The 14959-nt window shown below is 40.3% G+C and overlaps 1 protein-coding gene across 14 annotated transcripts in view; it reads right to left on the minus strand.

The window, feature by feature from the left end:
- The window catches only part of MPDZ (multiple PDZ domain crumbs cell polarity complex component), a 96321-nt gene extending 81924 nt beyond the window's left edge, over window positions 1–14397 (minus strand). For 13 of the 14 annotated variants that reach the window (XM_062600407.1, XM_062600405.1, XM_062600408.1 and 10 more), the window contains exons 1-4: window positions 14332–14397; window positions 13685–13775; window positions 4503–4577; window positions 3754–3920 (exon numbers count right to left, since the gene is read on the minus strand). In XM_062600407.1, the coding sequence (XP_062456391.1) occupies window positions 3754–3920; window positions 4503–4518 (183 nt within the window). In that variant the 5' untranslated portion in view covers window positions 4519–4577; window positions 13685–13775; window positions 14332–14397. The remainder of the gene's footprint in view (window positions 1–3753; window positions 3921–4502; window positions 4578–13684; window positions 13776–14331) is intronic. The other variant, XM_062600398.1, reaches the window with a different exon arrangement.
- Window positions 14398–14959: the final 562 nt, after the last annotated feature.

The following is a 14959-nucleotide window of genomic DNA, read 5'->3' on the forward strand; positions in this document are numbered from 1 at the left end:
CCCCCAAACTCCTCTTTTGAGGAGAAAAAGCAGTTCCAGCTATTGAGGAGACACCCTTCCGAAGCAGCTCCGGCCGCTGCGCCGTCACTGCTCCGGGAACGGGCTCCATCCCCAGCCCTGCGCAGCGGATTTTTCTTTTTTTCTTTCTTTTTTTTTCCCCCCCTAATTGAGTATGTGAAATATTTTGTTTCAAATGGCAGCACAATGTTTTTGTGGAGACAAGCATTCAAAATAATAACCAAACGTTCTCATTCATTGTGCAAATCACTGAGTTAAAGGACTATTCACAAACAATTCAAAAGGTATAGTTTCTCCATTTCACATCTTTCCTAAATTCGCTGTGCAGTGCTGAGCACCCAGCTGTCACGTGTAATCCAGTATGTGGCTGCACTGCAGAGAAAGTGCTTTTCCATTCTTGCATTGTGTGGAAATAACTAGGGTCAAACTCGCAAGGAAAAAAAATCTGAGGAATGTAGCCTAGCCAAGGAAAGGATTTTTTTTGTTTTGGTAGAGCTGAGCTGAGTGGAGGAGGGAGGAGGAGCTGGACAAGTGAGAGACAAAAAGGAAAGGAAACAAGAGACAGGGAAGGACTGCCACTGCTGCCTGAATATTATTATTTTGTCAGGAAAAGAAAACATTAATTAGGCACACACAATCTCTAATTTTACTTTGTTTCACTCCTGTATCTTCAAACACTGAGCTTGCTTTTCAGCATCAGAAAACAAACACTTACTGAAGAATGAAGATATTAAGTGGGAGAAAAAAATATCTGGTTATTTTGGTGCTCCCCAGTTCAAGTGACTGGTGAAGTCATAACAGTCATTCTCAAAAAAACACCCATTTAATAAATACAATCATATTCTACAGTTTTCCTACTCAAATTCTTCACTTTGCAATGAAAACATGTTTTGTTTGCCTATTTAAGAAAAAGTCTTTAAAGCACGTATAAATAGGCATCAAAGTATCAGATTCAAAGTCAGCATGCCTCATCAACATTCAGATGAAGCAACATGCCGGTAAGTCCACACCACTGTGCATAACTCAAGAGATTCCTGGTAGCACACACCAACAGTGAAAGGGATCAATTTCCAATTAACACAGAGAAGCTTTAAGGAAACTGGGTAACGTATTCCAAAACACCACCACATATGGAGAAACACAAGCTGTCTCGCATCTTCATTTGGTGCTTAAAAGAATACATATCCATAGGAAAGAAAAAACAAGCATTCTATTTTACACCCTAAAAGAAGGTAGTGATTGTCACAAGAATGCTAATAGTATTTGTGTGTGAAAACTAGACATTTCCAGCTTGTCTTTTGTCTAGGAAAACACAGCAATTATTCGATTTCTCAAACTACTTTCCAGACTCATTACACAAACAAAAGATGCGGTTCGTGTTATCATTTCTATGCTTTCTGCGTATGGCTGCTCCAAATGGTATTATCTCCCACTCTCAGAATCATTGATGAGGCCACTATACACCCACAAGCAGGTCTCATTTAGTGACCTACTTGCGTTTTGATGCCTGCAATAAATCAGTTTGATTTAGAAATAAATTGCAACTGCCACTCCTCTGCTTCCATGCTCTCTTCCAGCCCACTCTTTCCTAAAAGATGGCCCTCTCCTGAGTTTGCAAGAGCCTTAGAACTCTTTAAAAACTCACAAACAATCAAAAAAATAATGAACAAATTGTTAAACTGTCACCTATGCTTAACTCCGAAAAGAAAGAGACTTCAGTACAACTTTCAGTCCAGGTCACTGTGAGAAGTCAAAATAAGTTTAGCTACCTTAAGTCTTTACTGAGTATCACCCCACAACACCTCGTCACTGCACAGCTCAGCTCCGTTTGATATCATGGCCCAAACAGACAACTCCAAGTGCTTGGGAAACATCTTGCCTCCTTCCTCTCTCTGCCAGAGCTTAGTGAAAAAGCTGCGCCACCATTCATGTGCCTTGCAATCTCACCAACCAGTAAGTTAAGAGTTTCAAAACCACAACATCAACAAACCAACCAAAAATAGAAAAGTGAAGAGTGGTCTTGAACAAAACTGAAAAATACCAAGAAAATTAATTTCTTTAACGTATTTTCTTATTTTCTGTCTATTTTCTTATTTGTCCTGTTTCAATAGTGTTCTTTATAAACATTTAAATAAAGCAAAGAAGAAACAGATAATGTTGTAATCTAAAATCCAGGGAAAAAATGGTTTTACAGAGACACTGGCCTCATTGCTAAAGAGCTGACCCAAATCTAAGAACACGTAGAAACATACATTTGCATGCGAAAGTGTTCCTATTAACACACATTAGAACACAAATAGTTCCTATGGCAGCAAGACTGGGTAGGTACCGTCCAAAAGCACAGACCCCTAAAATTACTGCACAGATAAACCTGTAGGTACAGGGCAGCTGAGTGTCTGATTTGCTTTTTAAAAAATATGTATCTGAAATTACCTATCTCCGCTATCAGTTTAGTTGCTTCATTTAATTAGTTTTGGTGAGTGTTTTTAAGCAGAGAAGTATCCTTTAACCTCACAGTTAATGTCTAGCATTGAGAATTTAATTTGCTTTTTCAGCAAATTCCTAGTAAAGCTTCGGGCACACCTTCACTTCTGAGGATGTGTTTCCAGAGCCATAAACCACAGAATTTACTGTAAATTTTGGAGGTCAGTTTTAGATTTTCCTTTTCATATAGTAGAATGAACTTTTTTCTTAGAATTTTTTTAATCACTCCAATCATTTCAAGTAACCTAGTTTCTACATACCAAAAAATCAAAACTGGAAAAAGAGGGTAATATATGGTGCTGTAAATACCACTCCAGCGTGTTTCTTGGCTGTATGAAAAATAGCACCAAGATGATCAACAATAAACAACAAAGAGCCAGGCCGTGGTTTTCTGCTGTGACAGGCTCCAGAACACTAGGACTTTTCACCAGTGGCGATCTTGTCAACGACCAGATGCAACTCCAAGCAGCCAGCAAGGGCAAACTGCAGGGGCTGTCTCCTCCCACTTCATCATTTCTGCATACCAGACTCAGAGCTACCCATCTTACAGCAGTTAACAGCAGCAACTATTATTTGCAGTGCTAGATGCACAGTCTAGTCCTAACCAAATTGCTGAACTACTTTTTATATTCAAGTTTTTACTCTTGATGACAAGGAAATAATACTACTAACTGAATCTTTAAAATACAGATGTCCTTTTCCTTACCCTCACTGAGGACATGCAGAAAAGTAACACTATCTCAAGCAAGGGAAGGGATAGTGTTCCCAGTAGGAGCTTTGGTTGTCTTTAATCACTTACTTCTAAATAATAAGAAGGATCAATACTCATTTCCTTACAAAGTCTGTATTATGGAAACAATTTTCCTTGCATATTCTCATTTTTAGCAGGGTAAGATGCAGAAGAGCAGGAAAAGGTTCCTAAGAGTCTTAAGACCACATCCAAAATATGTCTGCTGCTTCCTTTTGAAGGGCAGAGATAGTCATATGTTAACACTCCACCCAACATCAGCATTTCTACACCTCACACATCAATAAGTAACAGCAAGTACACAAAAACATAAAAACACACACACTGCGGGCTTCAGCAAAGCCCAGTGAAGTCAGTGCCTATCTCTCCTGCGGTTCTCTGAAGCCTTCGATCAGCTCTTAATTCAAGCTACCCCATTTCACTATTCAGCATGCAAAGAGACACATACATTTTGCAACTTGTAATCAATTTTCCTCTTGAGCTGGGGAGGGGGATTTTCCTACCTGATCTCTCAGCTGCTGAACAGAGGTCTGAAGGTTGAGAATCTGGCTGAAGAGGGGACTCTGCAGCACTGATTTTAGTAAGCTCAGCTTTTCCTCATTTGCAGTATCACCTCGATCCCGAAGCCTGGCCTGCAAGCGCTCCACGGCCTGGAGGGCCCGATGCGTATCTGTAGTGACATTCATACCCAGTCAGCAGCAGTTTAGAAAGATTCACGTACAAGCAGGTAAACAGAGTTTAAGGTATCACCCTCTTTTGTTGAGGGAACTTGAATGGTTCAGGTCTGAAAAAAAATCCCAGCCCAAACATGTCTTAATTAATCAGGAAGTCACAGGCAAAGCACAAAACTGAAGTCAAAGGAAATTGCACTCTTGTTCGTTAAGAATTGGGTTGCAAATGCATAAGAATCTTCATTAAAATTCAGTTGCAGAAATCGTGGCTACAGGCAACTGTAAATAAGAAGCAACAGAGAGACCCAAAAGCGGGGAGGGGAAGTCTTTTTCATACAAACTGTTTTAATACTATTAAAAATTAAATTAATGAAATTAAGACAACAGGCTAAATTAAATACACTAAACAAATGATGATACATCTTTGTGTTTTTCAATACAAAATGCAAAAATAAAATATACAATATATTTCTAAATGCAGTAGCTATTTTTGACAAAATGTATTTCAGCTATGTATAGTAATGTCCTAAATCTATCAGGCACGCTTAATTTAGTCACAGAAATAGGCTGATAAATATTACCAATTGTTTCCAACATGTTTTCAGCTTCTCAGCTTCTATTTCAAAATGATAACAGGCAGCTAGTACAGGATTTCCCTGAAAAAGAACAGATAGGGAAAAGGGTCACATTTACAGAATCCCAAGTACTAAGCTTTGAAGGAGAAAAAAAAATAAAAGAACTCTCAAAACCAGAGAAATATAACAACCCAGGAACCAAAATCCAGTCTCCTTGGATAACTAAAATAACCTCGGAACTGACCCTATTCTGATTCCCTTTGGAGCTTAAACCCTGCCTGCAAATTGTTTTTAGGAATATATTTTGTAGTATTTTCACATTTCCATATCAGAGCTGCTGTCTGCATACAGTTGCACAAACTGTCCTACATTACTTCCATCAGAAGCTATGACTCATAGCTGTCACTGATACGTTACAGTTTCATTCCTTTACTTTTCAGTGATTCATAACAACATTCCCTATGGGAACCATTTTCAAGACCTATGTTGACAATTTCAGCTGCATTTTTAAGTGCAAACATAAGAGCCTCAGAATGAGCCATAGCACATTTTTCAAATCACCTTTTAAAAATAACAAGTCACGAAGCCCTAATGCCACTCAGGCACTACAGCCTCCACTATCAACACACTGATTTTAAGAGTCAGTTCTGATCCACAGCTAATTTTTGCCAACCCAGATCTAGACAGCTAGAAATTCCACACTGGAAGGAAAAAATACAAATTTTATTGTGTGGCGTTTGTTTGTTTATTTTTTATCCTTACTTTCAATGCCTATCTGAAGTTGCTAAGAAGTCTGGAGTGTTTGAACACATTTGATGCAGACGGATAACAGCGCAAAAAAACAAGGAAGGAGTCCAAATATCATCATAGGTTTACAATTTGAACTATGCATTTTATCTTCATATCTTTCACATTAGTACCTTTGTATTCTTGATAATAGCAAAGAAGTTAAATAGACAAACCCAATTTAAATCTGGTAAGCTTATTACTGTACTATGATCTACTATATATGATATACTACGAGAGTTATGTTCTCTCACTCAGGAAAAGCAAATTTTAATGAAACTCAGAAAATGAATAGCTAAAAGATAGTGTTGACAGACAACGGTATAAGAGAGCCCAAGTAAAACTCAAAAGGACAATTAGGCATACAACCCGAACACATTAGCATGCATCAATCCCCACAATAAACCTGAGGAAAAAGCTGACAACACAGATTTGCTTGGAAGGATCACACGCCAGGCTGAATATTTCGAAAAATCTGTATTAGCTGTAGTTTGTGTAGAAAACTCAAGTGAATATAAAATTGTTTTAAGTTTTATTGCCAAAATATCTCCAGTTTCAACAAGCCTGAAGCTTCATATCAGTTTATTTTACTGCATCTGAATAGGTAGATACATTGATACTGAATCACTGAGGATCCTTTTATCACAATCTACCACCTTGGGCTAGGCAAGAAATTCAGTTTCTTAGAGTAACCTTATTCTATGATCTAAACTACACAGTCATACATGTCAGTAATAAATACATGTAAATATAGTAATAAACGAAACAAGCTTTTATGAATTCGTTCTCTCATTTGGCAAGGTAAATGCCAGAATTCGATTATCACATCTGAAAATTAAACCAAAGATGACCTTATGTTTTTACTTTATCAACCTATAAAAACAAGACAAAAATATCTATTCCATATGAAAAAGGTTGAATTTTTAAGATTACCAAGGAAGGTTACTTCCATATCAACAAACCACAATCATATCCTTTATTCAGAACCCCTATGTATTAATAGCAGCATTTATGCCACGTTGTTTTTCTCAGTGGCAGTGCTCTTTCCTGTTTCACCATTACAGCTTTTTCTCTATTATGGGGCTGCATAGTGAATGCAACCAGAGAACTGAGTCAAAAAAAAAGGGGGGGGGGGGGGGAGAAAAAAAGAAAAAAGAAATAAACAAAAAAATACCCATGGATTTTAAGTTGCCTCAGTCTGAGGATCCTATTTATCATGCTCCTGCACACGCACGCGTGTAGCAGCACAACCGATGAGGTTGCACAGGCACAGTGACAAACAACTGACAGAAGTGACTGTGGAAATGGGCATCAGATCTTCAGCTCTACCTTCAGAAGAATTGAGCAGGAAAAATAAAAATACATGGCTACTGTTCTGCTTTGGCTTCTGACTGCCTCAAAAAAGAGGACACCTATAAAGACAGTCTATATCTCTTTATCCTAACTAGCTAGATCTTGCTTTAAATTTTGACCAGACTTGCCTAAAATCTTACTCTTGGTGTACTGTGAAAAGCATGTTTCACAAGTGAGAGAATGGACAAGGTCACCACCATGCTCATGCAGGCCTAGAGACAAGATCTCTGATGATTAATAATGGAAGTTTTCTCAAAACAGACACTTACCGACAGAAGTCATTAAATACACTATATGGATGAAGACGATTCTATCTAATTTGCAATGAAAAGACAAGCTTGGCTCTTGAGATAACATAAGAATCTTACATTATAATTCTCTGCCCCTCTGCCCCTTGCTTTACAGGTAGGAATATTGTTCAGAACTATCTTAATGTCAGCAAATCAATTTTTATCTCTCAGTTTATTTTAATTCTCTTTAAATCTCCTTATTTTGTGTTTGTATTAGCAGAGATTCCCTTGTCAGCTGATCTGCTTAATGCTTCTGTGGTCTGTGGCAAAAAATTGGATGCAGAATGAAATTGCCATCAGCATGTTTTCACTCAAGACACTACTTCTGACACAGAATCAGGCCAGAGGCATTAGCAGTGTATTCAGCCACACAAGGTATTTCTATATGTTGTATTCTGTGCTGACCCACGTTCGTGCCTGCCTGCACTCCGAAATGGCAGAGAGCCACATGACTCTGCCCCTGCTGTGTCACATCCATGCCAACAAGCAGAACCTGTCAGCACCAGCCTAATATCATTTTAACATAGCGAAGGTAGTGGAGAAGCAAGCATATGTCTGTCCAAAATGCACCACGTAGGCATACACATAGTCACCACCACTCATTGCAAATATAATTCCTGGTCTTTAGAAAGCTTTTTTCCAAATACTTTAATAATTATGCAGTGGAGCAAAACTTGCCTGAGGAGAAATATGGAGGCATACACAATTATTTGTGGAAAGAATGAAATTTGCTATAGTGAACATTTTTATAATACCATCACATGCTTTTAGATGTACAAAAGATAAATTTATTTCTGATTCTGTCACTTTCTGTGCTCTTGCCAACTGTCTTGCAGTAGGCTTATGCCAAAACCAGCCCTTCTATACATGATACAAACACTGTTCATGCCTCAAAGAGCTTACAAGCTTAGCTTAAAGTAGATTTAACTATTTTTGTGTTTCGGTACTAAAGTTCATTAATCTTTTCACAGTAATAAGAGCATGAACTGAATTAGACCTTTTTATTGGCAACATGAAAAAATATTGCTAGCTAAACACAAAGTTAAACTCAGATTTTTAAAGTCATGGGTGTCTGAAAGATGAGGCATTGGAAATGAAAACACATTTCCTTTCTTTCTTTCTGTTTCATAATAGGAAAGTGTATAACACAGATAATGTTAGCCAAGAAACACTGTAAGAGTCATGTAATCTCCTAAAGCATGCACAAAAGGGGGCTGATCAGCTCGAAAGTAGTTTTCAGAGACAGATCTAGGGATCCTGGGGTTACCTTCAAGGTAGCCATGAGCCTTGCAACCAAGGAGGTCACCAGCCTCCTGGATGGCACTAGACAGAGCGTTGCCAGCAGGTAGAAGGAGGTGATTTCTGCTCAGCCCTGGTAAGCCCACATCTTTACGGGTGTCAGCACTGGGCTCCACAGTACAAGAGGCCATGGACATACTGGAGCAAACTAAGTGAAGGGCCACTAAGATAATGAAGCAACTGGAGCATCTCTCATGTGAAAAAAGGCTGAGAGCACTGGGGTTGTTCAGCCTGCAGAAAGAAAAAACTGAAAGGGGAGTTTATCAATGCATATAAGTATCTAAAGAGATGGTACAGAGGATGGGGCCAGATTCTTCTCAATGGTGCCCAGCAACAGGATGAGAGACAACAGGCACAAAATGAAACACAGGAAGTTTTGATTCAATTTAAGGATAAACTTTTTACTGCGAGTGTGCCTAAGCAACATGGATGGGATGCCCAGAGAGGTTGTAGAGTAGATATCTTAGAAATATTCTTAGATATATTCAAAATACATTCTTAGATATATAAAATATGTCCTTCTTAGATATATTCAAAACTGATCTGGAAAGGCAACGTACTTTAGGTGACCCTGGTTGAGTAGAGGTAGAGTCAGACTAGATGATCCCCAGAGGTCCTTTCCAACCTCAACCATTCTGTGATTCTGTGAAAAGTTAAAGATGATCCCTTTTAAATAATCACTGATGCACTTCACTTCTGAAATTTTACTCTTCCCATGCTGACTCACGAAAATATATTTGCATCCTCATTTTTAAGGTGCCCTTCTTCTGAGGCAGAAAACAGTTGACAGTCTGCAGTTGTGGTTTCTTAGCACCCAGTCCTAAAACACTAAAGTCCATGAGTGTAAGAATTTACAAAACACAGCCATGAAATTTATGTTGACTTTTCTTCCCTTTTTTCATTGCAACTATCCAAGTCTTCTGGCTGTACAGCCAGAAGGTTCACAAACTATTCTTCCATGCTTGATCATGCATCTTCTATAAGGAAAATTATTCTGTTTCACTGACTGATACTCCATCTACCGTTTCACAAATCCATTTCAGATAATACCTTAGAAACTAATGCTCATAGCAGTGGATTAGCAAACATGCAATGCCAAAGATAGAAACTAGTAACAGGCTTTGCTGTATAGCTCTTCCATTACTGGACGTGTGCTCAAGATACAACAGAAAGAACGATACCGAGGCCCAAATTTTGGCCAGGAGGCGTGGGAGATTAAAACCAACTCCAGTTCAATTAAACAGCACAGTAATCACAACATACAGCTTATAGCTCCTAAAACGAGTATTTCAAATGTTTAATCTACATTTCAACACCTGGGCCTGAATTTTGCTGAGCTGGAGATACCGTTTTGTGCTTGGTTTAAATCCCATGTCCTTCCCCTCTGCTACTTCGCGACTACCACGCAAGCAGGCACGTTGTGTTAGCACCACTTAGCAGTGGAAGGAAAACCAAACCATACAGGAAGGGGAAGATACTAATTACTGCTAAAGCTTCTCTTTTGCCTGCAATTTACAGCAGGAGATCTTCAGTTTCACTCAGTTACCTTCCTCACACTGGCTGCCTTTCATGAGAAGAAAATTAAAGTGGTCTCTGGACTCCTGGAAAAAGTGTGTTTTCCATCCATATAAAAACATCTAAAAACATACAAGGGATATTGGGAAAAAAAAATCTCTTTTCTTCCTAGTTATCCTTCTACTCCCATGGAGGGAATTCTGTTATTACATACCTTCTTCCTAGGCTTACAAGCAATTTTGCAGAGATCTGACAAGTATAGCCTGGCTGTATGGCCTTTACTACTCATAATGAAAGTGATACGCATATTTTAGCATGCAGGAAAAGGGGGTGGAAATAAATAAATTATGGAGGGCAGTGACAGGCAGGGAAAGGAGAAACAGAAACAATAAACATAAAGACAGACACTGGAAAAAAAAATGCTATCCTACTGCTTCACTGACAGGACAGCAATGTACAAAATTAACACCAACTGCTTGCTTTATCAGCCAAGAGAGCTTGGACTGCACAGCTCCAGATGATAGAAGACAGAACTGATTCAATACAAGTAAAAGTAATTTGTATTAAGGATTTAATACAAGAAAAAGTGATATGCATTACTCCACAATGCACAAAGCAGATTTCCAATGACTAGCTAGAATGTAACAGACAAAAACACAAGAAGCCTCAGATTTACCTTTAAAAGCTGCACTTTGGAAAAATTGTTCTGAAACATTCAAAGCAAAAACAAAAAGGCAGTTCACAAACTAACGTATATCTTACATTAAAACTGCAAGTATTTTTTTTTTGAAAAGTGGTGCCACTAGCCTCTTCGAATTTAGCACACTGAATGCACCAAAAAGATTTTAAAAGGTAAGAGCAGTAACTTCATATGTCACACAAAATGTACTGTGATAGAGCTAAATAGTATTATATATTTTGAAGCAACTATGAACAAGGGATTTTGAATGTTCAACTATTTTAAGTTTCTGTACAAGTCACAATAATGTTTCAAGAGAAATTTATAATGCTTTTGGATAAAGCTATCTATCCACTTTGTTTTAATTAATAATGTCCTGTGATTCAGCAAGGTACTCTGCATGACTGCAATACTCCTGTTAGTTGATGAACAAGCTACAAGCGGAATTTAGAATTGGGCCTAAAATATACTTATTGATTTCACCCATTGACAAATATGTGTAATGCAGGTTATTCAGAACTAAGCAGTAGTGTTGCCTATGAAGGCAATAACATATTAGGAGAACCTTTCTTTTTTGGGGGAGAAGGAAAAGTAAGGAACAAATAGAACGGAACAAATAGATAATCTGTTCAGAAAAATGGGTCTTTCATTAAATATTTTAAATTTGCATTAACTGGAATCACTTTCTTCAAACATTTAAAACACAGAATTATCTTCAAAAACCAAAAAGCAAATTTTCAGCATATGTAGCAAACATGTCTCATTATATATATACATCAAATAAGTATGTAAAATCCAAGTATGTTTACATCTCAAGAACAATTATATATAAGGTTAATATTTTCTATTTTCTTTTAGCATAAGGAATTAATGTCTGCATTTATTAAATTCAGTTGAACTTAATTAAACTTAGTTCCTACAGTCGCATCTCTTAACACACACTGGATACTCCATAGAGATGAAAATCGCATACATAAATGAACAAATAAAACTTTTTTCCTTATTATCTCACAGCACTATAAAATAAATATTGTGTGCTGTGAAAATACAGGAAGAGCAGTGCAGATCACTGTTGCAACATGTAACAAGAATACTGCAGAAGGCCGCTCAGATGCTAGGATCAAGTTTGAAAAGCCTGTAAGAGAAATGCCCCAATACGGCCTGAGCCAGTTATTCCAGACACAGGAGTGAGCAGTACCCCAAAGCTTTCCTTCAGGGAACAGAGGGCACTGAAAACAAAATGACATATTCAGATTCTGACTTGCTGGGAAGGCCAATGGTGAAATTAAACTATCCTTTCCAACGGTAGGGCTGCACACCACCAGCATGGTATTCCACTAGCTTTAAACTGCCTTCATGGGGTGTTTCAATACAAAGCCATTTAGACAGAAAATTTACTAAATTCTATCCATAGAAATTTAAATTTCTATATATGAAACACAGATCAGATAATCTAAAGATCTTCATAATGGTTTTCATTACAATGACTAAATAATGATCAAAAAATAATAAAAAGAATAAAAAAACAGAGAAACATCATTTACAGTGAGCTGAGTGACTAAGAAGTTGTATGGCATTAATTCCCACAGAGCTCATGACACAGACAGATAGAAAATTAGAATGTAAGTAGTGCAGCTCTTTCTTCCCTAGTGCTGATACTGATCTAGCTTTCCTAGTGTACTTTCATTCTCAGAGATGGAAGAATGTATCCAATTCCTGAAGAAAAACTTGAAAGCACAAAAGAAACCACTGGAAACACCAGTGATAACAAGCAACTGTTACATGCATGTTTCTGTTAATAGGCTGGAAGTACAAAAAGATATATGCTAAAAAGGGACAAAAGTTTGGGAAAAAACAGAAAAGCTAAGGTGATGCTGTAAAAAAACCCTTGCTGCTAGTCAATAGCTACTTAAATACATCCTCAGATATTTCACTTCTGCACTCTTTTTTTCTAACATTACACATCTTTCTATTTGCCTGGGAGCTTCAAGTAGCATTTTCCAAGAGCATTTACCACTTTCCTCCTTCCTAGTTTAGATTCTATCCTCCCAAGCAGTTGTTCTGTAGGAAAATGCATTGCTGATACTGATACCAGCTGGCATTTCAAAATAAACTTCAAGGACAGCAGAATTCAGACCTTCTGAATGTAGGCCATGGCTCTCACTGGGTCAAAATCTCTTGTTGTACTTTCTGGCATCGTAAGTAGTAAAGACAATTTCCATTCAACAGGTTGTACTAGCAAAACTTCCTACAAGTGTTGAAGACCAAAAATACAAATGCAAAAGGTGCTATTTTTACAACTGAAGAAAATAAATGGGAGAGGAGAGAAAAAGGATAAAACATGGTTCACTAAATCTGTAAAATGCAGTACAGGGAATTAAATTGTCAGCTTTGTGACAGACGACTATTCTTTCCCATAATTTATGAATATCCTGGAAGGAAAAATGAAAACCACACAGCAAAAGAAACTATCCCCCAAATAATATCCTTTTCTTAATACAACCTGTGCAGTTTCCATTGGCGAGATCTATCAAAAGGCAAAATTTAGGCTTACATTTTGCCTAAATCCACCGCACATTGTAGATTAATATGTTTAAATAAACATTCACTGGGACTTTAGAAAGCTATAATCGGGACCATAACTGCAAGAAATCCCTAACATAAATAAAATAAGATAGAGGAATAAGACTAAAAACACTCGTGACCTCTTATCAGCAGTTACAACGATGTCAAGGAGCCAGCCAGTTTTTATGGAGTCTTTCACACAGACCTGATGCATTGAACTAGCGGCTTTGGCTGGGCCTTCGGGGTTTTGCTGTTTTTCACTTTAAAAGAGTTTTGGTGCAGAAGTCCTGGATGAGAACCAGGGTGCTCCCAGGACCACGGACTCTAGCTAAACCCCACAGCAAAGCAGGGGCTCCCGCCCGAAGAGCCAGCCTCAGCGCCGTCGCCCAGGGCTCCGGCAGCCGCTGGCTGACAGCGCTGCGCAAATTCCCTGGCACAAGCGGTGCAGGAGGAGGCTGGTTCCCATAATCCACATCCCACTCGGGCCCGACGTGGGCCACTGCGCATGCAACATGTCTGCAGCACGCCTCATCCCCCCCTCCCGCCGCAGCAGCTCCCCACACCACACACACACACACACTCACGCACACACTCACACACACACACACACACACAAAAGCGGGATACGGGATTTCAGAGGCCTGCCCAGCCCTGCTCAAGGAGGGAGCTGTAACCACCACGGCATCACTTGCAAAACACACCTTCAAAAATAGGTCTCGTGTGCTCAGTGTGCAGCAGGTGAGCAGCAAGGGTGAGAGAGGAGACTTTCTGCAAAGGGTGAAAAATTCCTCACTGAAAAAAAAAAAAAAAAAAAAAAAAAAAAGGGAGGGGGGAAGAAAAGAGGAGGAGGGGGGAGGGAAAGAAAAATGAAAGCCAGCCTTGCAGCAACAGGAGACCCGGCTTTTGTTTACATGGGGATGACTCCGGGCCGGCCCCGCGGACCGACGGCCGGGGCGCATCGCCGGGGCCGGGCAGGAGCCGCGGCGCGGCGCGGAGAGGAGCGGCGCGGAGCGGTGCCGCGGGGACCCCGGGGCGCTGCCCGCGGGGCTGCGGGCTCCACCCGGGCAGCAGCAACAGGCTCCGCCGCCGCCCGCGGCCCCCTTCCCTCCGCGGCCTCCCTCCTCCTCCCGACCGCCACCACCGCCCCCCGGCAAAACCCGGCGGCGGGGGACAGCAAAAAGAAAGAAAGGGAAAAAAAAACTTTGCAAAATAAAGAAAATAAATTAAATTCGAATAAAATAAACACAAAACTTTAGCGCCGGCGGAGGGCGGCCGGCGGCCGGCACCCCGCCCCGTGAGGCCGGCGAAGGGCGCTGGACCCCGCCGCCGCCCCCCGCGCCCCGCTTACCGCGCCGGCTCCGCGGGCCCCGCTCGCCGCCTGCGCCCCGCCCGCCCCCGCGCAGCGGCGCCGAGCCGCGGGGGCAGCGCACGCAGGCCCGCCCCGGCGGCCCTGAAACCTAATCCTGCCCGCCGCCCCCCCGGCGCGGCGCGGCGCGGCCCCGCGCTCGCTCTCCGCCTCCCCCGGCGCCGGCCCGCAGGGCATCGTGCGGAGGGAAAGGAAGGGGAAAAAGAAAAACAGAGCCGGCTTGGGGCTTCCCAGACCTACCCCTCCCTGTCGCTTAATTTTTTTTTTTTTTTTTTTTTTGTATTCGTGCCCCCTTCCTCCCCCCCCCCAATGAAGTTTCTCCGTTTTGCTGCAAGGCGGCAAACTGGGCAGGGTGGCTCAGCACGCACAAATGTTGGCTTACTTGATTAGATCTAAAAATAGATCGTACTACTTTTTTTTTTTTTTTTTTTTTTTTTTTTGAGGGAGGAGAGTTGCCACCAATTTTCTCAAATTTTGCACTTTGTAAAATTAACCAAGTGCAATTATGCTCTCCTCTAAATATATAAAAAGATACTGCGCACCATGTCTCTAAGAAACTCTTCCACATTTTGTAGATATGCCTGCTAAAAAGTTTGGGCCTAGCCTTGTA

The sequence above is a fragment of the Rhea pennata genome, chromosome Z (assembly GCF_028389875.1).
Source record: "Rhea pennata isolate bPtePen1 chromosome Z, bPtePen1.pri, whole genome shotgun sequence".
NCBI classification, from domain to species: Eukaryota; Metazoa; Chordata; class Aves; order Rheiformes; family Rheidae; genus Rhea; species Rhea pennata.